This window comes from Aspergillus heteromorphus (genome assembly GCF_003184545.1).
Source record: "Aspergillus heteromorphus CBS 117.55 chromosome Unknown BO70scaffold_25, whole genome shotgun sequence".
Taxonomy (NCBI): domain Eukaryota; kingdom Fungi; phylum Ascomycota; class Eurotiomycetes; order Eurotiales; family Aspergillaceae; genus Aspergillus; species Aspergillus heteromorphus.
Genome location: NW_020290430.1, coordinates 238,591 through 259,007, shown reverse-complemented (window position 1 = coordinate 259,007; position 20,417 = coordinate 238,591). Strand labels below are relative to the sequence as shown.

General features: G+C 53.8%; 6 protein-coding genes and 1 non-coding gene across 7 annotated transcripts; 2 read left to right on the top strand and 5 right to left on the bottom strand.

Moving 5' to 3' along the window:
• Window positions 1-68: 68 nt before the first annotated feature.
• On the top strand, window positions 69-4,834 carry BO70DRAFT_113514 (phospholipid-translocating P-type ATPase). Its single transcript, XM_025537897.1, has 3 exons — window positions 69-3,559; window positions 3,614-3,843; window positions 3,909-4,834. Exons 1-3 carry the CDS (start codon window positions 233-235, stop codon window positions 4,732-4,734), a joined length of 4,383 nt encoding a protein of 1,460 aa, XP_025396614.1. The 5' UTR covers window positions 69-232; the 3' UTR covers window positions 4,735-4,834.
• An 817-nt stretch (window positions 4,835-5,651) lies between these two features.
• Window positions 5,652-7,186, bottom strand: BO70DRAFT_413562 (SDR family oxidoreductase; the record flags this gene model as incomplete). The annotated part of the gene is made up of 4 exons (XM_025547328.1): window positions 5,652-6,236; window positions 6,405-6,587; window positions 6,679-6,782; window positions 6,880-7,186. 4 exons carry the CDS (start codon window positions 7,184-7,186, stop codon window positions 5,652-5,654), a joined length of 1,179 nt encoding a protein of 392 aa, XP_025396613.1.
• Window positions 7,187-8,272: 1,086 nt separating this feature from the next.
• On the bottom strand, window positions 8,273-9,708 carry BO70DRAFT_399033 (uncharacterized protein; the record flags this gene model as incomplete). Its single annotated transcript, XM_025546834.1, has 6 exons — window positions 8,273-8,640; window positions 8,705-8,766; window positions 8,828-9,207; window positions 9,279-9,346; window positions 9,408-9,444; window positions 9,508-9,708. The coding sequence occupies 6 exons, from the start codon at window positions 9,706-9,708 to the stop codon at window positions 8,273-8,275; spliced, it is 1,116 nt and encodes a 371-aa protein (XP_025396612.1).
• A 659-nt stretch (window positions 9,709-10,367) lies between these two features.
• Window positions 10,368-12,703, top strand: BO70DRAFT_341958 (trichothecene efflux pump; the record flags this gene model as incomplete). The annotated part of the gene is made up of 10 exons (XM_025541350.1): window positions 10,368-10,520; window positions 10,580-10,613; window positions 10,697-10,749; window positions 10,810-11,311; window positions 11,377-11,469; window positions 11,524-11,638; window positions 11,688-11,754; window positions 11,831-11,995; window positions 12,095-12,236; window positions 12,309-12,703. 10 exons carry the CDS (start codon window positions 10,368-10,370, stop codon window positions 12,701-12,703), a joined length of 1,719 nt encoding a protein of 572 aa, XP_025396611.1.
• A 965-nt stretch (window positions 12,704-13,668) lies between these two features.
• On the bottom strand, window positions 13,669-13,749 carry BO70DRAFT_t261. Its single transcript has one exon. It is a non-coding gene; the product is annotated as a tRNA-Gly (tRNA).
• Window positions 13,750-14,172: 423 nt separating this feature from the next.
• On the bottom strand, window positions 14,173-15,356 carry BO70DRAFT_389268 (uncharacterized protein; the record flags this gene model as incomplete). Its single annotated transcript, XM_025546066.1, has 2 exons — window positions 15,089-15,356; window positions 14,173-15,054 (listed from the first exon to the last, which is right to left on the bottom strand). Exons 1-2 carry the CDS (start codon window positions 15,275-15,277, stop codon window positions 14,173-14,175), a joined length of 1,071 nt encoding a protein of 356 aa, XP_025396610.1. The 5' UTR covers window positions 15,278-15,356.
• A 916-nt stretch (window positions 15,357-16,272) lies between these two features.
• Window positions 16,273-18,048, bottom strand: BO70DRAFT_297418 (cytochrome P450; the record flags this gene model as incomplete). The annotated part of the gene is made up of 5 exons (XM_025539567.1): window positions 16,273-16,404; window positions 16,463-17,333; window positions 17,391-17,515; window positions 17,566-17,753; window positions 17,817-18,048. The coding sequence occupies 5 exons, from the start codon at window positions 18,046-18,048 to the stop codon at window positions 16,273-16,275; spliced, it is 1,548 nt and encodes a 515-aa protein (XP_025396609.1).
• Window positions 18,049-20,417: the final 2,369 nt, after the last annotated feature.

Genomic DNA, 20,417 nt, shown 5'->3' with positions numbered 1-20,417 from the left:
TAACCACCTGTCAGCGACAGTCGATTGCCTCCGCTCGCCAGCCTCCATTCGCGACTCCAGCTCCGACGAACATCGGCCACGAGATCCCCATTCCCGCGCACTTCCGGTCCCTCCCTCGATTCGCGCCGTCTGCTTCCGCTCCGAAGGCCTGCGTGGCCGCCTCGCGCACGGTCTCTCCGATCCGATGGTCGCCGTCCGCGGCTGAGAAATCTTGGGGAACAACCCGCTGCTCATGGATCCCATTCAATCCAAAGGGGAAGAAGGCGAGGAGGGCTTGGATCGCGCCTTCTCCGAGGTCCCTCCCCTCCCCGGCCCCGATGCCGAAGGGAAGTCGACTAAGCGCGCGCGATGGGCCACCAAGCGCATGACCGCCACCTCCGGCCTCCGCAAGAGGGTCTCCATCCTCGAACGGGGTCGTCGGCGAGACACCCAGAACTCCGCGACAGAGGCGGCGACAGACACGCCGGAGGATGGCGAGACGGAAGCTGCATCGCGGAAGGTTCACTTCAATTGTCCCATCCCCGACAGTGAGCGGGACGAGGAAGGCAATCTCAAGGCCGTCTACCCCCGCAACAAAATCCGCACCTCCATCTATACGCCCATCACCTTCTTACCAAAGAACTTGTGGTTGCAGTTCCACAACATTGCCAATCTCTACTTCTTGTTCGTCGTCATCCTGCAGTGCTTCTCCATCTTTGGCGATGCCAGTCCGGGCCTGGGCGCTGTCCCCCTGATCATCATCGTTGTCGTCACCGCATTCAAGGACGCCGTTGAGGACTGGCGGCGCACCGTCTCAGATAATGAACTCAACAACTCCCCTGTCTACCGCCTGACTAACTGGGACAATGTCAACGCCACCGCCGACAACGTGTCTGCCTGGCGAAAGTTCAAGAAGGCCTGCACGCGCACCGTCATCGCCACCTATCGCGGGATGAAGAAGCTGGCGCGCCGCAAATCCACCGAAAAGGACATCGCAGGAGACGTCGAGGTCGCGGACGCCCGCCCCTCGGTTGAACCCTCCTCCCCGACCGCATTCGAAATGACGGAGGTGACATCACCGTCCATCGAGGCCCGTGCTTCCATGGAATGGCCCGATCCTTCGAATGATGTGCATTTGCAACCGGGCCATGATGCGCCCTGGGCGCAGGTGAAGGGCAGTGTCCTCAATCCGACCAAGACCGCGTCGGGGCAAGCGCGCTTCAAACGGCAGCATTGGAAGGATGTCAATGTCGGCGACTTTGTCCGTCTGTATAACGGTGATCAGATCCCCGCGGACCTGGTCATCCTCTCGACTTCGGATCCGGATGGAGCCTGTTACGTGGAGACCAAAAACCTGGATGGTGAAACTAACTTGAAGGTACGCCATGCCTTGAACTGCGGTCGCACCGTTCGAAACGCCCGGGACTGCGAGCGGGCCGAATTTACCATCGAAAGCCCGCCCGCCCATGCGAATCTCTACGCCTTCAATGGCGCCGTCTTTTGGAACCAACAAGACGATCCGGAGGCGCCACCACAGGAACAGGTGGAGCCCATCACCATCAACAACATCCTGCTCCGCGGATGCAGCCTTCAAAACACGGAATGGGCTCTGGGAGTGGTGCTTTTTACCGGCTCCGAATCCAAGATCATGCTGAACCAAGGTATCACGCCGACCAAGCGACCCCAGATGGCGCGCAACATGAACCGGAACGTGATTTACAACTTCGCCATCCTCTTCATCATGTGTTTGATTTCCGGCTTCATCAACGGCTTTGCCTGGGACCTCAAGCATGCGTCCCTGTCATACTTTGAATACGGCTCGTATGGTGGATCGCCCCCGGTGGAAGGTGTAGTTGCGTTCTGGGTGGGTATCATCCTCTTTCAGAACTTGGTGCCCATCGCCCTGTATATCTCATTGGAAATCGTACGGTGGTTCCAGGCGCTTTTTATCTTCTTCGACCATTATATGTACTACGAGAAATTGCAGATGTCCTGTGTGCCCAAAGCCTGGAATATCTCGGATGACATTGGGCAGATCGAGTACATTTTCTCCGATAAGACCGGCACCTTGACGCAGAACGTGATGGAATTCAAGAAGTGCACGGTCAACTGCGTCGCGTATGGCGAAGCCTATACTGAGGCTCAATTGGGAATGCAGAGACGGCAAGGTTTGGTCAACGTCGAGGAGGAAGCCGCTAAGGCTCGCCAGCACATCAGCGACAGCCGAGTGGAGATGCTGCAGCGACTGCGCCAACTGCACGATAACCCGTACCTCTTGGACGAGAATCTGACGTTTGTCTCGCCACAATACGCTGCGGATCTTGGCGGCGCGTCGGGAGATGCTCAGAAACAAGCCACCGAGAGCTTCATGGTCGCGCTGGCTTTGTGCCACACGGTTGTCACGGAACGTATTCCAGGCGACCCTCCCCAGATTGAGTTTAAAGCGCAATCTCCGGATGAAGCGGCTCTGGTGGCCACTGCTCGAGACTGTGGGTTCACTGCGCTGGGCCGCTCCGGTGATAGACTCACTCTCAATATTATGGGAGAGGAGCGTAGTTACCGAATTTTGAATATCCTCGAGTTCAACTCCACGCGTAAGAGGATGAGTGTGATCGTCCAAATGCCGGACGGGACCATTCGCCTGTTGTGCAAGGGAGCCGACACGATCATTTACTCTCGCCTGGCACCCGGCCAACAACGCGAGTTGCGCGATACGACCACCCAGCATCTAGAGCAATTCGCTCAAGAAGGTCTCCGTGTTCTTTGTATCGCGGAGCGTGTTCTTGACGAGAAATACTACCAGGAGTGGAGTCTCAAGCACGACGTGGCCGCAGCTGCTATTGTGGACCGCGAGGAAAAGCTCGAAGAGATCGCCAGTGCCATCGAACAGGACCTGTCCTTGATCGGCGGAACTGCGATTGAAGATCGCCTGCAGGATGGCGTGCCGGACACCATTTCCCTCTTGGCCGAGGCCGGTATCAAACTGTGGGTTCTCACGGGCGATAAGATCGAAACGGCTATCAATATTGGCTACTCCTGCAACCTGCTGAACAATGATATGGACATCATGGTGTTGAACGCCCCCCCAGACGCGGACATGGCTGCGAAAGAGTTGGACAGCAAGTTGGAGATGTTCGGAATCACTGGCTCTGATGAGGAACTTGCCGCCGCACAGAAGGACCACTCCCCGCCTCCGCCGACACATGCCCTCGTCGTCGACGGTGACACCCTCCGCTTTATGTTGGATGACGCCCTCAGACAGAAGTTCCTGTTGCTTTGCCGACGCTGCAAATCCGTCCTCTGTTGCCGTGTCAGCCCCGCCCAGAAGGCGGCGGTGGTCGAGATGGTCAAGAGCGGCTTGAATGTGATGGCTTTGTCTATTGGGGATGGCGCCAACGACGTCGCTATGATTCAAAAAGCCGACGTCGGAGTGGGCATCGCGGGAGAAGAGGGTCGCCAGGCTGTCATGTCGGCCGATTACGCCATCGGCCAGTTCCGCTTCCTCCAGCGCCTCATTCTCGTCCACGGTCGGTGGTCGTACCGGCGTCTCGGCGAGACCACCGCCAATTTCTTCTACAAGGTGAGCACCTTGGCCAGTGATGCGTGGTTGGGGATAGATGCTAACTGCTATTAGAACTTGGTCTGGACGTTCGCACTGTTCTGGTATTCTATCTACAACAACTTCGACGGCTCCTACCTATACGAATACACTTATATCACCTTGGTGAACGTTGCGTTCACCTCTTTGCCTGTCATTTTCATGGGCATCTTCGACCAAGATGTAGACGATAGGGTGTCTCTGGCGGTACCGCAGCTCTACATGCGCGGCATTGAGCGCAAGGAGTGGAGCCAGTTGAAATTCTGGTAAGTCCGGTGCTATGGAGTGGAGCGAAGCTGTGAAGTTGGAATGAGGTTAACAAATCGACCAGGATCTACATGCTTGATGGCTTCTACCAATCGATCATCTGTTTCTTCATGCCATATATGCTGTACGCCGTGGCCAACTTCCAGACGGAGAACGGACGCGGAATCGACGACCGCTACCGTGTCGGTGTGCTCGTCGCAACATGTGCCGTGATTGCCAGTAATACCTATGTGATGCTGAACATGTATCGGTGGGATTGGCTCTCGACTCTCATCAACGCGATCAGTTCGTTGTTAATTTTCTTCTGGACTGGTGTTTACTCATCCTTCCAATCATCCACCGTTTTCTACGGAGCAGCTAAGCAGGTCTACGGCGCCCTGGCTTTCTGGGTGCTCCTGCTGTTGACGGTCGTGATGTGCTTGATCCCTCGCTTCGTCTACAATTGCATTCAGAAGGTCTACTTCCCGCGTGATGTTGACATTATCCGGGAACAGGTGATTCTCGGGCATTTCGATCACCTGAAGAAGTTTGAAGCCTATGTTCCCCCGGATGCCGGTAAGCTGGCTCACATGGATAGTGATGCATCGGCCACCCCGTCGGACGGCGGCGATGCGCCGCACTCGAAGTTCACGCGCGATTACCCTGTAAATCAGGGCATCGACCGAACGGCGGACTCCACGCCCGTTGCACCGCTAGTCGACGCGCAAGGAGCCCCCACCCACCTGGATAGCCATGTCACTAGCGCCAACAGTAGCGTTGCCTTCGGCCTCCAGCGTCACGGGTACTCCGAGGAGCAACCCTTCTCGCGGGTGGAGTCCGCCAACATGGAGCCGCAAACGCCGCACAGCCCCCTGAAAAGCCGCAGCGACCATTCGCCATACCCTGTATAGATAGAGCTACAATCTCCTGTTTTTACCCCCTCCCCCCAGCGTCCCTCAGATCTGTCGATATCTACCATCTACATCTACGTCTTTCCTTGATATCTATGCTTGTTGATTTGACCAAAAGCTCTTGAGCACGTCAAAGACTGCTTTTTGTTTATTCTCATCTTATTGTTACATTCTCACTTTCTCTTTGTGATTATCCCCTTTATTTATATCCATTCCCGGAGAATATGACTGGTGTCATGTCATGGTCAACTCTTTTGTTTCTATCCCTCTCTCTTCTGCGCCTTCGGACCCTCGCCCTACCTTTATATAAATCACCATGACTCCGTGGTTCCTGTCTGCTTGATTGGTCGGCCGGTTGGTCGGTTGGTGGCCTGTCAGCAGACAGGGTTGGTGTTTCCCTGGCCGTGTTATTTAATGTCTGAATTCCCGTCACGATCTTGAAGTCCGTGTTCGTTGTTATGTTTATACCGATTTGATCGAGATACATATATAGCACTCCGTGTTGTAATATAGACGGCTATCTATGAGTGAATCAGATTTAGTTCTTTACTTTCTTTGTGTTTTCTTTTGATTGGGCTGGATTGGAGGTTATGGTGCAGGGTGACGTTGATTGAGTGTGTATGCGAGTGAAACTGATGTTGAATCTGCTCCTCATAATGGTCATTTATTTTCTTTTATCAGTCAGTCACTATAGAATATCTACTTTTTTATTTCATCACTTCAGTAGCCTCCAATGCATAAAACCGACTTACCAAGTAGACAGATTCCATCACTCGGCCTAAATATGCCGAACAGGTACCCAAGCATAGAACTTAGCCCTAACCACCTCACAAGTCTCCCTCAGGACCCCCCCCTACCCTCTCCCCCGGCATCCCACCCAACACCAGCCATCACTCATCACTCATCACTCATGAAAATCAAAGCAAAACCCCGGCCCCTCTAACTCTCTCAAACGCCCTCCCCCAACTCTCGCCCACCCCCAACTCCTCGGCAAACCCGACCCCCCTCGCCCTCGCCAGATCAAACGGCCTATCGAAATCCATCAATCTCAAACTCCCCAGCCTGGCCCCCGTATTATGCACACTTTTCCAGAGCACCTCCGCCCGCAGCCCCCTCTCCTCACAAACCCGGTTCACGGCCTCCCAGTTCCTCTCCACAAACTCCGTCGGGTGCAGACTACCTTCCTGGGGTCCCACCCCGACGAGGCCGAAATGTGCGGCGAGGGCGGGCCAGCGCTCGCTCCAGGGGACGGGGCGCGCGCTGTCGGCGATGTTGAAGGCGCGGGTGTGGATGGCGGTGCGCGGGGAGGGGTGTAGGGAGAGGTGGATGCAGAATCGCGCGATCAGGTCTTGGTTGGAGTCGGTGGAGTGGATGTTCCAGGAGGTGGTGGTGCCGGGGAAGGGGATGCGGGCGTTGGCGCCGTGGATGTGTCGGTAGATGCTTAGGTAGATGCCTAGTGTTTGGGCCATGCAGTTGGCGTTGCCGAAGGGGGCGACGCCGACCTGGTTTTTGTTGTTAGTATTAGTTAGGTATTATTGGGGTTGGAGTTGGGGGTGGTGGGTGGTAGAGGTGAGGTGTGTGTGTGTGTGGGTGGGAGAGGTGAGGTGAGGTGTGAATCAGGTTGGGTAAGTAAGGTTTACTTAGGGCAATTTTAGCCTGGGAAAACATACAATCACATCCGGCCGCACTTCACACCACGACCAGGACTTGTTCGCGGATAGCTCGTGCAGAAGATCCACTTCATGGTAGTAGAAGAGATCCTTGGCGTATTCGGCGGGAACACGAGGGAGGTCTTCGCTCAGGGGGATCTGGTTCCGGAATGGGAACTTGTCCAGCAGGTAGACGCCGTAAGCCTGTGGGAGATTGTTAGTTGGGATGTAGATGGAATGTGGGGAGGGGAGGGGAGGGGAGGGAAGGTACCTTTGTGCCAGTGATGAGAGTGACGAAGGATAGCTGTGGGGAAAGAGTCTCGAGGGTCTGGACTGCTGCGCGAAGCATCTCTTTGTTCAGACGACATTCCTCGGCGGGGTTGTCGCTGGCGCGGTAGGCTGTTGGTGGTGGTGATGGTTAGCCAGATATGGATGGAGAGAGTGGTCGATCGTGATCAATCATGATGATGATGATGATGATGGAATGGCATCTCACCTGCGTAGTACACATGGCTGATTGTCTCGACGGAGGGGATCTTCTCCGTCAGTGTCTTCTCTAGGGCTGCATCGTCCCCGACGAGCAGATCCACGCCGGACACGATTTGCAGACGATCGTCCTTCGGCCACTGGGCCTCGTCTGCTGTGAACGCACGGTTCGCAATCGCTGTCACTCGAGAGAATGAGCCAGGGGAGGGGTAGTTGGACAGCAGCTGGTTAATCAGGGCCCAGCCATTAATGCCGGTGCAGCCGAATACGACTGCGTGGTGGCCAGATTCTGATCTGGGGGTCTCTTGTTGCTGCATGGTTTATTGCTGGGGATGTACAATAAGATGGGAAACAAGTATTGCCGGTAGATGCGCGCACGTTGGACAGGCATGCAGGGAGTCCCCGGGGGGGGGGTGCATGTTGACAGACGCTCTGTCGGTGTTTATCGGCCGAGGAAACGTTGGAATGGACGATCTCACACTACTGCGGCACTAATCATGCATTGCGGCACAGTCAGACAATTACGCGGCGCAGGTCACATCCTTGTTGGTAGTGGGTACATTTGAATATAGTACGTCCTGTACAGAGTAGTGCGTACCAATTCAAGTATAATGGCTGCAGTAGCAAGGGGACTATTAGGTATCTATCTATTTCTCGACTGAAAATAAAGTGTCCAAACTGTCCCAAGCTCAGCGAACTTGAGCCAGGAGAGTAGGTGGTCCCTGCAACAAGACCGTCGAGGAGAAATTACACACTTAACCCGGCTTTGTTGGCTTCACCGTCGATCCTTCCTCAACTTGATACTCTATAGCGCCCTAGCCTCGTAGAATTAATTACACTATCTTGTCGCGCCGGAAGTCTTCCATTTCGTCACATGTCCAACGCGCCAGACTGGGTAACATTAATATTGCAATTTATCAAGTGTCTCGGACTAAGCCTCTTAGTTTCCCTCTAGGCTCTCCTCTTAGCCCTCGGGACGTTGGATGCGTCCGGCCGTCCGGCCGTCCGGGTCCACCCGTCCAGCCCTAATCATTAGCGCGCAACGGACTATTTTGGCGTCTATGCTTCATTCTCCATGCTCCATAGTGCTTGGAGTACTATTTACTTTTAGTCCATCTACAATCCCTGTCCTTATTGCAGCTTTCCTCCAAACGGGGTAGTCGCCACCCATAGAGCTCGTTTGGATTGGCCTGGAATTGTCTGATCCTGCTCAAGGCCGAGGGGATGTCGAGGCTCCAGAAATTGGACGCCGCGGCAAACCGGCAGACGAGCAGGTGGGGTTGGGGTCATATGGTATGAAAAAAAAAAAAAAAAAAGCTGAAGTGAATATTTAGTACATCATACAAGAGAAAAAATGAAAATAAAAGAATGAAGGAATGAAAGAAACTGATTGGTCCAGTCTCTTATTCACTTGCATCCACAGTCACGTCCGTAGTGACCTGGATGCCTGCTCGGGTGGGGGAGATGATGTGATCCTCAGATCCATTGCGACTTGCTTCGACGTCTGTCCGACTCTGCGATAGTAGATAATTCATGGGCTTCAGCTTGATGCTATGTTGCCCAATGATGGACCGACCATTTCCAGTCCAGCGAGTTGATGAGCCGTACATTTTTGACCGGCCAGTAGAGTCGCCCTTGCTGGATAAGCCGAGCAGCCGCTGCAGTGTGGGGAAGCGGAAGGTGATCAATGATTTAAAAGAGGGAATGCATGCGATGAAGATGGCTACTGCTACCTCCACGCTGGACCAGTTCATGGTGTTGACCAGCGTCCCTATGAGAATTCGCGGATGGGTCAGGTGAGAGTGTCTGAGGGTAAGCATGGAAGGGCAACGCACATGTGTGGTCATCGGAGAAGTTGCTGATGTAGGTTACGCGGATGATGCTTGTCACACAGACTCTAAGGTATATTGTTATTCATGCGTCCGGGGAAGGAAGTGTGAGGAAGGAAAGGGACTTACAGAACCCCCAGGCCAAACATCACAATCAAACCGCCTTTCTTGGCCATCGTCATATTCAATCGCATCAGTTTTGGGAGCGGTAGGGCAAAGAGGGCCAGGTCAGTCCCCAGTTTGATCCCAAAGGAGATGTAGTAGAAGGCTGTCAGATTCAGGCACTTGCCCTGCACGGTGCCACTCGCATCCCAGGCCTTGGAGACAGGTGAGCATTGGAAAATCACCACGAAAATCTCCTCGGTTGTCTCAGCGGTGAGCAGGCCGAGCAAGCTCCAGCAGGCGATCCGAAACCGCTTTCCGGGGAATATTTGCAGATAAAGCAGGCAGAAGGAGACCTTGACGGTGCCGAGGGCGAGAAGGTAGGCGATCATAGTGACGAAGTCGAGCTGGAAGGCAATCGGTTGTGGTCAGCATCAAGCATATGGCGCGTCCCATTCCCACGTGGTGGATTCCATACCTTGAGGAACATCTCCACCTCAGCACTTGTCACCGTCTTGATGTGCCTGCCATAGCCATATCGGGTCACTGTGGATGGTATCCGTTAGCATCGTCGGCGAGATCACTCGTCCAGCATAGGCCTGCATACTCCAGATACAAACAAAGCAGAGAACGAAGGTAAAAACCTGGGTTGGGCAGCCACTGTCAGTATGGGGAAGGCAACAAGCCGAACGGGCCGGAAGGCGTACCCAGCTGAATATACACATAAGATCATCCAAGTTGATCCCCGAGAGGTATCGAACTCGCACGAACAGACGCACCAGCAGCCCACTGGTCGCGATGACAAGGAGAACCGTATTGCATATGATGATCGACGGCACCCGGGAGGCACTCAGATCAACCGACGAAGAGTCGGTCGAGGATAGTAGTTCATTCCACACCACCTCCATGAGAGGGCTGTCTGCTTGAGAAGAAAGGGGGAAACCAGTCTCCAGGCATACGCACCGAAGCTCTTGTGGATGAGGAATTGGGGTCTCCGGGAGTCGCCTATTACGAATGCCATACCCCCGTTTATTTACAAAGCCATTCTTCCCGGGGACCTGAAGGATTCGAGAAACCCCCCCTGGTACTCCTCCGTGGGCCGAACAATTAGACACCCTTGTATGTTGGAGTCGTCGCCTGGAGCGCAGGCCAACCGACAGTCACCATTCTCGCCCGCTAATGCGATGGAGTCGAAGGCTCGCAGCTAATATCGAGCTGGGACACCGTCGCCCGCGCTAAGCAAGGGTCGGGAAGTGCCTTGTGGGTAAGAGGGGAGAAACACTCTGCCCTCGACTCCATGGCCCCGACCGCCGACCGAACATTGCATGCTGTCAAGGTGGTGACTTGAAATGGCTCCATGTCTGGGCTGGGTCCCATCCGATTCGTTATGCCTTCCTGTCCACTATCAGCCCGTCGCACGTTGCGGCCGCCGTCCCTGGCCTTCTTGCTGCCTTCTTTATCTACGAGTCCCCTTTCGCGCTTATTTATCCCCTCCCATCCCTGTCTTCTGCGTCTCCCGTGGTGTCTCCAGTTTTCTCAGCATCTCCCTTGCAAGTTTTAACACAGAATGGCGGACTTGAAGAGCCACCGGGCACCGACGGTCACACCGGTCGACCTCGAGGAACTGCCGGCCGGCTACTACTGCAGTAAGAACTTTATTGGCTCTCTTGTTGCTGTCTGTCTGATGGCAATCAGTCTGTACCTGGGCTACGTCTTGCCAGTGCGTTCCTCTCCTTCCCGCCTCCACGCGTATACATCCGACTGACCATCATCGCACAGGTGAACAGTTTGACCGCGATCAACGCCGACTTGGGTACGCTGGCCTTTTATCTCCCGTCTTCCTGACACGAGCCGGCCATTGCCGCGCATGCTGATCGTCTGTCATCCAACCCGCAGGCCCGGACCCGAGTTATAGTTTGATCTCAACGGTCTTCACACTCATTTCCGGGGTATGACATTTCCCGCCCATCGCGCAATTCATTCGAAATTGGTACTGACCATACGGACAGGTTGGCCTTCTTCTCGTCGGCCGTCTGGGCGATCTCTTTGGTCGCCGCTACATTCTCATCGGAGGGCAACTGTTCGGCCTCATCGGTGCCATCGTCTGCGCGACAGCCAAGACCGTCCCGACAGTCATCGGGGGCAGTGTTCTCTTAGGCATCGCTGCCGCCGTCCAGCTAACCTTCAGCTTCGTCATCGCCGAAGTGGTTCCCAATCGAGCTCGTCCGGTCGTCAATGCGGGCATTTTCATCACCACGCTGCCCTTTTCCGCGTTCGGGTCCATCATTGCCGATCTGTTCATTGCCAACACGGCTCGCTCTTGGCGTTGGACTTACTACCTGAACATCATCACCTGCGGCCTGTCGATAATCCTGCTGGCGCTGTTTTACTTCCCTCCCGGATGGGATGCGAAGCGCGGGGCCGAGGGACGCGTGGCGGGTCTGAAGAAATTCGACTTCCTGGGTTTCGTCTTGTATGCCGCCGGGCTGGTCCTGGTGCTGCTGGGTCTCTGTAAGTCTGCCCTGACCCACCCACTAACCCCCCATACTGAAGCCCGACTGATGACCCTACCACAGCCTGGGGAGGCACCTCGTATCCATGGGATTCTGCACATGTCGTGGCCGTCCTGGTCATCGGGTTTGTCTCCTTGATTGCCTTCGCCCTTTATGGTACGTCCACCTCATGCATCCAGCCCCATTGTCAACCCACTCACTCTCTTGCAGAAATCTTCGTCCCCCTTGAGCAGCCCCTCCTACCCATATCTCTGCTCCGCAACCCCGGCTACACTGCAACCGTGTGCTCAGCCCTGGTCGGAAACATGGTATATTTCTCCATCAGGTAAGACCACCAGTCTCCAAGTCTACCGAATGACTCCTCACATACATAGTCTTCTCTGGCCCGAGGCCATTGAAGCTCTATTCACCACCAAAACCATCGAAGCTGGCTGGCTCTCGGTAAGACAGGCCTTTCACTCCCCCCTCTTAATCCTTCCGATTGTTTCCTCTCAGCCACACTAACCTCTATACTCAGATCTCCACCGGTGCAGGCGTCATCGTCGGCGAAGTCGCCGCCGGTCTCCTCATGAAGCCGATAGGATTCACCAAATACCAGCTCATCGTGTCGACGCTCATGATCACCGCGTTCTCAGGTGCCCTGGCATCTATCAACCAGGACCGACGGTCCTACGGGCTTGCAGTACGCTCCCCAACTTCTTCCACACATACTCCCTCTTCCCACCGACTCTATCTTCACCCCCTTCCCATCCCTCAACATCATCACTGACGAACCCCAAAGTTCACCGCCCTAGGAGGCTTCTGGGTCGGCTACCTCGAACTGATCACCATAATCATGTGTCCCCTATACTGCGACCCGAAAGACATCGGTCTCGCGAGCGGTTTCCTCGGTTCCGCCAAACAAGTCGCCGGCACCATCGCCAGTAAGCCCCCGTCCCCCTTTCCCCCATCCCCCTCCCACCCCCACCACTTCTAACCAACTTTATCATCTCAAGCCGCAATCTACGTCGCCATCCTCGACGCCCGCATCGCGACCAATCTCCCGCGAGACGTCTCCGCCGCAGCCCTCAAAGCGGGCCTTCCTTCCTCGTCCGTCTCCGATCTCCTCAGCGCCATCGACACAGACGCCTATGACTCCGTGCCGGGCATGACATCTACCATTCTGTCTGCTGTGACGAACGCAGTCAAGACGGCGTACTCGCAGTCTCTCCGGACGGTGTTTCTGGTGACTATTGCATTTGCCGCGATCTCGGTGATTACGGCGCTGTTTTCGGTCCCTGTTGATGAGAAGTTTACGGGAGTTGTGGCGGCGAAGTTGGCGGGGAATACTGGGGGGAGTTTGGAGGGGTTGAACGAGAAGAAGATTGGTGTGGATGAGGAGGGAGTATGAGGATCTTGTAAGGAAAGTTGTGTTTGCACTTTGTACTACCCTTGATGGGGGGGGGGGGGTTATTTTTAATGGGGGGACATATGTGCCCTACATGCTAGCAGGTTTAGTAATTGAGTTTATAATTTACATCAAGGTTTATCGTTTTTGTTGTTGTTGTTGTTCTTGTTGCTCCTTTAATGTTACCATTTTGTGGTCGTGGCAGGAATGCCGAGTTGGCCTGGTTTACATTACAGCATTTGTCTAGGCCATCTACCCTGGACCATCCAAGACAAAATCACATCCCTTGAAGTCTTAGTTCCAGGCCGGGTCGTGATCTATGTAGTCCTGAGATGCAACTGCGAAAGCCGATCGACCAGCCAATGCACAGGAAAGTTCAACGGTGAGATACTCTCCGGTAGATAAAGATATCAGTCGTCTTCATCCACTAGGCTCAGAGTACGTGTCAACGCAGTGCACTCGTAGTAAAAGGGATAGAAACCACTATCCTCCCAGTCAATGATCCCAGCAATAACATATTGCGCCATGAGGCGGGGGAACTGAGATGCAGTGCTTTCATCCGCATCCTCTGGCCTAGGCCCATGGTCGGAGATAATGTGGAGGAAATATCGTCATAATCCAGCGGAGAAAAAAAGAGGAGAGGCACTTCCGAAGGAAGGGTGATGAATTCGTGCCCATCTTCAATGGGTACAAACTGAACTCAAAGCCAGGGAATTCTGCAAATCCTTTGTTTCAAACTTATTGTTTGTTCTGGCTGTCCTCAAATGGTTATGGGTTGTCTTGCCAGTATTGTTCCGCTGAGGGATGATATTGGAGAATGGCTGGTAAAAACTGGGATCAGGATCCCAAATGATATGGTCAGGGACTTTAAAGATTTGGATTAGACAAGAAAGATTTAATAAGCCAGAGTTAAATAAAGTCTATAGAAAGAAAAAGAAAAAAGAATACAAAAGTATTAGAATTTGTAATGCATTAACTGGGAGTCGAACCCAGAGCACTTCCTGTCACAGACATGGAAGGGAAGTATGTTACCGCTACACCATTAATGCTGCTGATGAATAATCAGAGAACTTGAAGGTACTTAACCCTTTTAAAAGGGGGATCGGTTGTGTTCTCTCCAGAATGCGGGGAGCTTCTCATTTGTGGTAGGTAATCAAATGTTTACTATAATATTTGTCTAGTGTGGAGTTATGTTGAAATAAGTGACGGGGATGGAGATTCTAGCCCTAAGAACGACCTCTCCGACCGAAAACAACACATTTTACAAGGACTCGATTTTGAAATCGCAGTACAATAAACTTTCAGGTATATTTAAGCACTTGGACGCCATTCCACAAGATCACAATTGCTGTTTATATACCAGCAGGGCAACTCTACATTTAGTATGCTGATAAATATATTCTGAGACTTGCCAATATAACAAACAGGCGGTTCTTAGTTTACCTTCCATTTGGCTCATCAGCTATCCATGCTCAAAGCAGGCCACGAGCAGCGAAATGAGCAACAGCCGCAACGCCCAACAAAAAGAGACACATCTTCACATGGAGCTCAAGACACCACAACAACATCCCCACACCAACCATCCGCGAAGCCGTCAGCATCTGTAACGGCACCTCAACCCTCGAAAATATCTCCCCAATCCTCAACCCTCGCTGCCTGCTCGACTCAAACACAATAGTTTCACAGGACGGAGGAAGAAGACTCGCTTCGACGGCGATCAAGACAATATATGACGGGAAAAGAAGCAGAACATGACAAGCCAGCATAAACACCGACACAAGAATATCCGACAGGATGATGTTCGATTTGGTCGCTAGTGTGAGGCTTTCTTGTGGTACGCCGATGAAATGTTCGACCATAGCGGGGATATAACTCATCAGGACCTCCGCCGAGGAGTGAATTAGGGCGGGGATCGCTAAGACCTTCCATAGCTGGCGACTTCGGCTGTCCCGTAGTAATCTGCTCATATGGCTCACTGGGCTGGGGTATTGGTCATGAGGGAGAATCGTATGGGCGGTCCAGGAGAAATGCGCCCCGGCAAGTAGGACCGATGAGAGGATGTGGGCGAAGGGACGAAGTGTTTTGTTGTGAAGGACTAGCGATGATAATATCGTGGTTAAGGAGGAGTGAGTGGTCCAGTAAGCACAAGAAGTACCGAATACATTAAAGAGAACACGGAGACCGCCCTTGCGGTGGAGACAGGAAACTGCTTGTAGAAGCCGTCGAGACAACGGGATGCGTTTTCCGCCGCCATCTATTTCTGATGGACTGGCAGCCTGCCTCCTCACAGCTTCGAGTATCAACATCGACATGATCACATGCCCAATTGCGTATTCGATCTTATTCTGGTTGGTCTGAGAAAGAAAGGAAGTTGTACGCCTAGCTTACCAGCAAGTCGAGGATGATTCTCGCAATAATTGGAATTAACAAGGTGAAGTTTCTCTCGACAGGTTCCGCTGGGAAGAGTTCATGGGTCTGTCTAAGCAGAGGGTAATCTCCAGACGAATGAATGAACGTATTCAGCAACTCACGGAAGAGAGCTAAAACAGATTTTGGGCGTGGAGTGTACGCGATCATGTCTGGTTCAAAAATGGGTGTTTGGTGAACAGATCTGGGGTTGGAGTTGAGCTACGGTTGGAGATACTTGCGCGCTCTCTCCCCAACGGCGATTCCTAGTCAGAAAAGAAGACAGTCATCAGTATCTGTTTATATTCTCTGTTCAGGCATAGAGGTGTCTCAGTTGCCGAGCTCTCGACCAACCACATAAATGACGCACATTCGAGCTTGGGGGAAAAGGGGAAACTAATACCAGGCTAGTGGGACTAGTCCTTATTGGTGCAGTCAGATCTAACTACTTCAGGGTCCAGGCTCTAGGTTTCAATACTATAAACCGTGGGGGTCTGTCTGATTGGAAGTCTCGAGCAACAAATACTTGGGCTTTAGATGTAAGTATCATATGCTGATTATGCCTTTATCTGCCGCCTGAGCTGAGATTAGAGTTGTAGTATGGATGGCTTACCAGTATATTGTTCCGTGGCACAGACCGGCCAACACTATTCAAACGATTGGAGCGTGCATGGCAGAGACGGCTACCTACAGCCCTAAATCAAGGGAAGTCCATACTGTACTACAGCCAACATCTAACGTCCAGTTTCTATGTTCAAACTTCGATTGACCTATACAAATCACAACTGGACAGAGCCTATGTAATGCCATGTTTCGAAACTACGCACATATTTCCCAGGACCCGGCTGGAGGAGCCGTACTAGCATCTTCCGCCCAATTGCTTCAAAGTCCTAGCTCCATATGCTGGACTTTCGGGTACCGCATTAGTACGGAGTAGCCCTCAACGGCATTTACAGGGGTAGCATAAGTAATTCTCACTAGACCGATGGGACCTGATTCGACTTGATCTGGGCAAATGGACTTCCCGAATGCCCTTTAAGAGCTTTGCACAATCAGTGATATTAATGTCTGTGCACGTGGTATAATAGATTAATATAGTTCCATATTTGCAGTCTGCTAGACTTGACATCACCACTACCATCAGCCACCCACGACCTCCATCTACATTACAACACCTTCTCCACTGCCCGTTTCTGAATGGTAACCCACATATCCCTCCAAAAGCCCACGCCTCCCTTAATCACAAACCTAGGAGACGGCTTTCCATGGACCGGTCTGGTCTCAAAATGACGGAAGAACTGCAGCGGATCAGTTAGTTAATCAACCACCCACACCCTCTCCCACGACAACACATACCTGCAACGGTCCCTTAAACAGCTCCATCATAGCAATGTCCCTCCCCAGACAAACCCTAGCCCCGTACCCAAACGTAAGCATATGCTTGTTCATGACCTTCGCGCGCTCCGCATCCAACCACCTCTCAGGCTCAAACTCATCCGTATCGGAACCAAACACCTCCGGGTCTCGCTGCACAATCCACGGATTGGCGGAGATTTCCGTCCCGGGGGGCGCGAATTTCCCGCACAGATGGATGCCCGGCTCGGAGACATAGCGCGGGAAAATGTTCGGTGCGGGCGGGTTCAGACGCAAGGTCTCGCGCACACAGGCAACGTAATAGGGCAGGTGGTCGACGATCTCGCTGTATTGGGGCATTGGGCTGATGAGGCCGTCGCGGACGGCGGTGTCGATCTCCGCCATCATGCGGGCGTAAGCCCCGGCGTGGGTCATGAGGTTGTGGACTAGGGCTTGGAAGACTGTCCCGGTGGTGTCTGCACCGGCGAGCAGGACGAGGAGAACCTCGGCTTTGATGTACTCCATGTCTAGGGGCTGGCCCTCTTCCGTTCGTGCTTCGAGGAACGTTTGTAGTAGGTCAATGCGCCCGATGTCCTTCTTTTGTTCGATGTTGCGTAAGCGCTGGTCGACGAGTCGGTCACGGAAGCGCATGAGAACGCCGATACCCGAGTCATCCTGCGGAGTGGCGACGAGGTATTTCTTCAAGAAGGTTGTTTTCACCCAGCTGGTAAACGGGTGGAGACGCGCGAGGAGCCCGAATGCCGGGAGACCGTCGTGGAAACCTTGAATCAAGCCGCCGACGTCTTGGCCTTGCTCGATGAAGCCGAAGGGGGCGCCGAAGCCGATCTCACTGATGATGTCGTATGCCATATAGCTGTTAGGATTGGCTGGTTAGTATAGTCTCTGGCGCGAAGAGCGAGGCCGCACTCACACTGCCCACCAGGAGAAGTCGAAGATGGCACCCGTGCGGGCGAACGTGTCATCGAGTCTCTGGATCCAATCCTCAAGTCGGATGTCGATCAGTGGCTCCATTCTCTTCACGTTGGTGAAGTTGTACTGCATGGCTATCAGCCCAGGGATTGGGGGTGGCTGCGGGAAGAGCATACCGGACCCGCGATGTGCTTCCGATATGCGGCGTGGGTCTTGTGCGAGCGCATGTTAAACAGCGATTCGGTTTCGCCGAAAGATCCGGTGATGTAGTGACCTGTCTTGTCTGCATTGCGATGGTAGATTTCCGGGAGTTTCTTGGGGTCGCTGACCAGCAGCAGCGTGGGGGTGATTCGGACGACGGGGCCTGCCAGAAAACGAGTGTTAAAAGGCCGTTGTTTTCGGAATGTTATGGACAGGACATTCTGACCATATTTCTTGGTCAAGTCGTAGACGGTCTGGAGCTCCGTCGACTGCAGATTATGCCATGCGATCCAGAGTCTGGTCACTCCGGCCCAGAACGGGCCGGGGAATTTGGCCAACGGGTGGAAGAAGTGGTAGTAGACAATTTGATAGACGAATTTGAGCACGACGTAGGCCACCAGACCCAAAATCACATTAGTCACAGTGACCATGGACGCAATATCTTCGCCGACAGCCATTGTTGCGGTTGAGACGCAGAGATGCCAAGGCAGGATTCAGGCGGGGGTGAGCTCTTAAGACTGTGAAAGGGGGGGCTGCGGGCTGCCTTGGATATGTCACCCAGCGCAGCGATCTCGTCGCCCCGTCTCCTCCCTTGTGGGTAGTCCAAGGGCAGATCACGTAACCCCTACTGAATGCTTGCGACGGTTGGAACCACTGGGTCAGGTGCGCCATCTGACATCCTCGCGGCCTTGCATCCGCGCACGATTGGTGGTGTGAGTGGACGGCGACCGGGTGTCGATCCAACCACAGCAAAGACATTGGAAAGCCTGCTGCTTCTCTTTCCAGTGCAGAAGTCCGCCCACCGGCCGTTATGGAGACTTGGCGGTGCGGGGGAGGAGTGGTTGCCTCTTCGAGTTCACTGGCTGGTGGGAGACTTTGAGGGACCAGACGGCACGACCTAGGGTTTACTAGGGCCTAACGGCTCCTAGTGCCCGGGACGCGCAGTTGGCAGTTGGCAGGCTGCTTCTGCCCACCTAAGCCGTCGGCCGGACCGAGCTGGAAACCTGAATCATGGGCTGGCTGCTGCTGATCCGCCCGGCTCTGCTGCTGCCCTTGCCGATGTCAGCCATGGATGAGAGGTTGAGCCCTAATGGGTGTCGGCCACATTTAACTTCCGGACTCGCTGTCCGTCGCAAACAGATAAAGAAACTGCCATTGCCGAGAGCCTTGGGACAGACTCCTGGGGAAAGGGTTGGTACAGCCTTTATTATGAGAATCGCAGTCCTGCCGTCTGTCTCCATCCGCGCGACTGATCCAATTTCGCGGATGACTCGGCGCGATCCACGCCGGCCCCATTGCGGCGACCTTCTTCGCCCTAACGGAGGCTAGCTCTCGCACCGTCCCCCTCTGCCCCCGATCAACCAGATTTCCTGGCCATTCATGACTTCTCGCCCAGAGCTGCGCGGCACAATTATTCCGAGGGCCGTGGCGGCGCGCAACAAAAGTACTGACTGCGTAGATTAGGTGGTTATCTGTCACGGGCACAACTCGACATGTTCGTTCGAGGGGTAGGATGGCAAAGATGGTCCCCTCAGTTCCCAGCCACTGTCCGAATCCGTCAAGAAATGGACGATTGGTCGGTCGTCAACCTTCGAACAAAGGGAGGGTTTGTTGATCGAACCTTCATCAGCATCACAATTGCATGCTGTACAACATGAAGACTCCCACCCGTCCCTCCGCAGTCCGCCCGTACAAAGAAGGCATCCGAGCAGCTGGACCCGGGCGGAAGGGCCCTCGAATGGCGTCGCCGTGCCTGAAGACGACCTTCCCCCCGTTGATTGGGCCCGAGTTCCTGGCGTAGCCCTCAGACCCCTCGACAGCATCAGGTTCTCAAGATTGTGAATTCGATCCATCCCAAGCTCCCCTCCCCTTTTCAATTAATGTTAATATACCTAGCAGTTCGCAATTTGTCGTCGAAAAAAAGTAAACCTCCCGATTTGTGATCTATTGACCGACTACTGGGCCAGTGCTCGCCCAAGGGGGCCAATGGAGACTTGCCCTACGCCGTTAACCTGTGCCTGACCACCAGCACCACCCCGGGGGATTGCTTGCGCTGAAAAGCAGGAAGGCAAAGGCCAGAACTTGATCCGACGTGCATGCACCATGCATGCAGTAATACTGTAGTACAGCGCACGGAGTGGACTATTCGCCGTCTGGACCTTGGCTGAGCGCGAGTGGGTCACCATCGCGGCCCACTACGGGAGCCGGTCCAGTCAACTGGTGGGATTTGTCGGCCCTAACCGGTTGGCGTTGGGACTCGCAGCCACTCTTTCCATCGTCTTACGCCGGTCGTTTGTAGAGCGATTTAGGTGGAAAATGCTTCCAGCTGGCATGTCTTTGACTGTCTGTGTGTGTGTGTGTCTGTGCCTGTGCCTGCTCCTGTGTAATGCTGGACTTGAAAGGGGGAAGGGACAGAGCAGAGCACTGGCCAACCAACCCCCACCAATTGCAACTGCAGTCGAGATGAGTGTGTCTGCCTGTCTACTGTCATCTCCACATTGACGTCCTTGCTGTATCACATCCAGAATTCCAGACAAGGAGCCATCTTTATCAATCACACAAATTGTGCGCACAAGATATCAAGTCCAGACCGAAGCACCCAAGCACGACGTCTTGCGATCGGCGCATTAATATTACCCCCTCTCTGGGAGCCTTTGTAACCGCCCCGCTCGCGATGATCGTGCCCAAGTTGCTATTCCTGTCGACCAGGGCCACGCACTGGCCGACGAAGGCGTACAGTACCTCGACAAGTATCTCCCGTCCCGGCATCCGAGTGGCGTCTCCAGATCAGCTGTGGAGCATTAGCCCGTCGACACATCTTCTGTAT

Bases quoted from the DNA above. Each gene is read 5' to 3' on its own strand.
- BO70DRAFT_113514 (XM_025537897.1), top strand. From the start codon at position 233: ATGGATCCCATTCAATCCAAAGGGGAAGAAGGCGAGGAGGGCTTGGAT. The intron at 3,560-3,613 runs GTGAGCACCTTG...AACTGCTATTAG, and splicing joins CCGCCAATTTCTTCTACAAG to AACTTGGTCTGGACGTTCGC. The intron at 3,844-3,908 runs GTAAGTCCGGTG...CAAATCGACCAG, and splicing joins TGGAGCCAGTTGAAATTCTG to GATCTACATGCTTGATGGCT.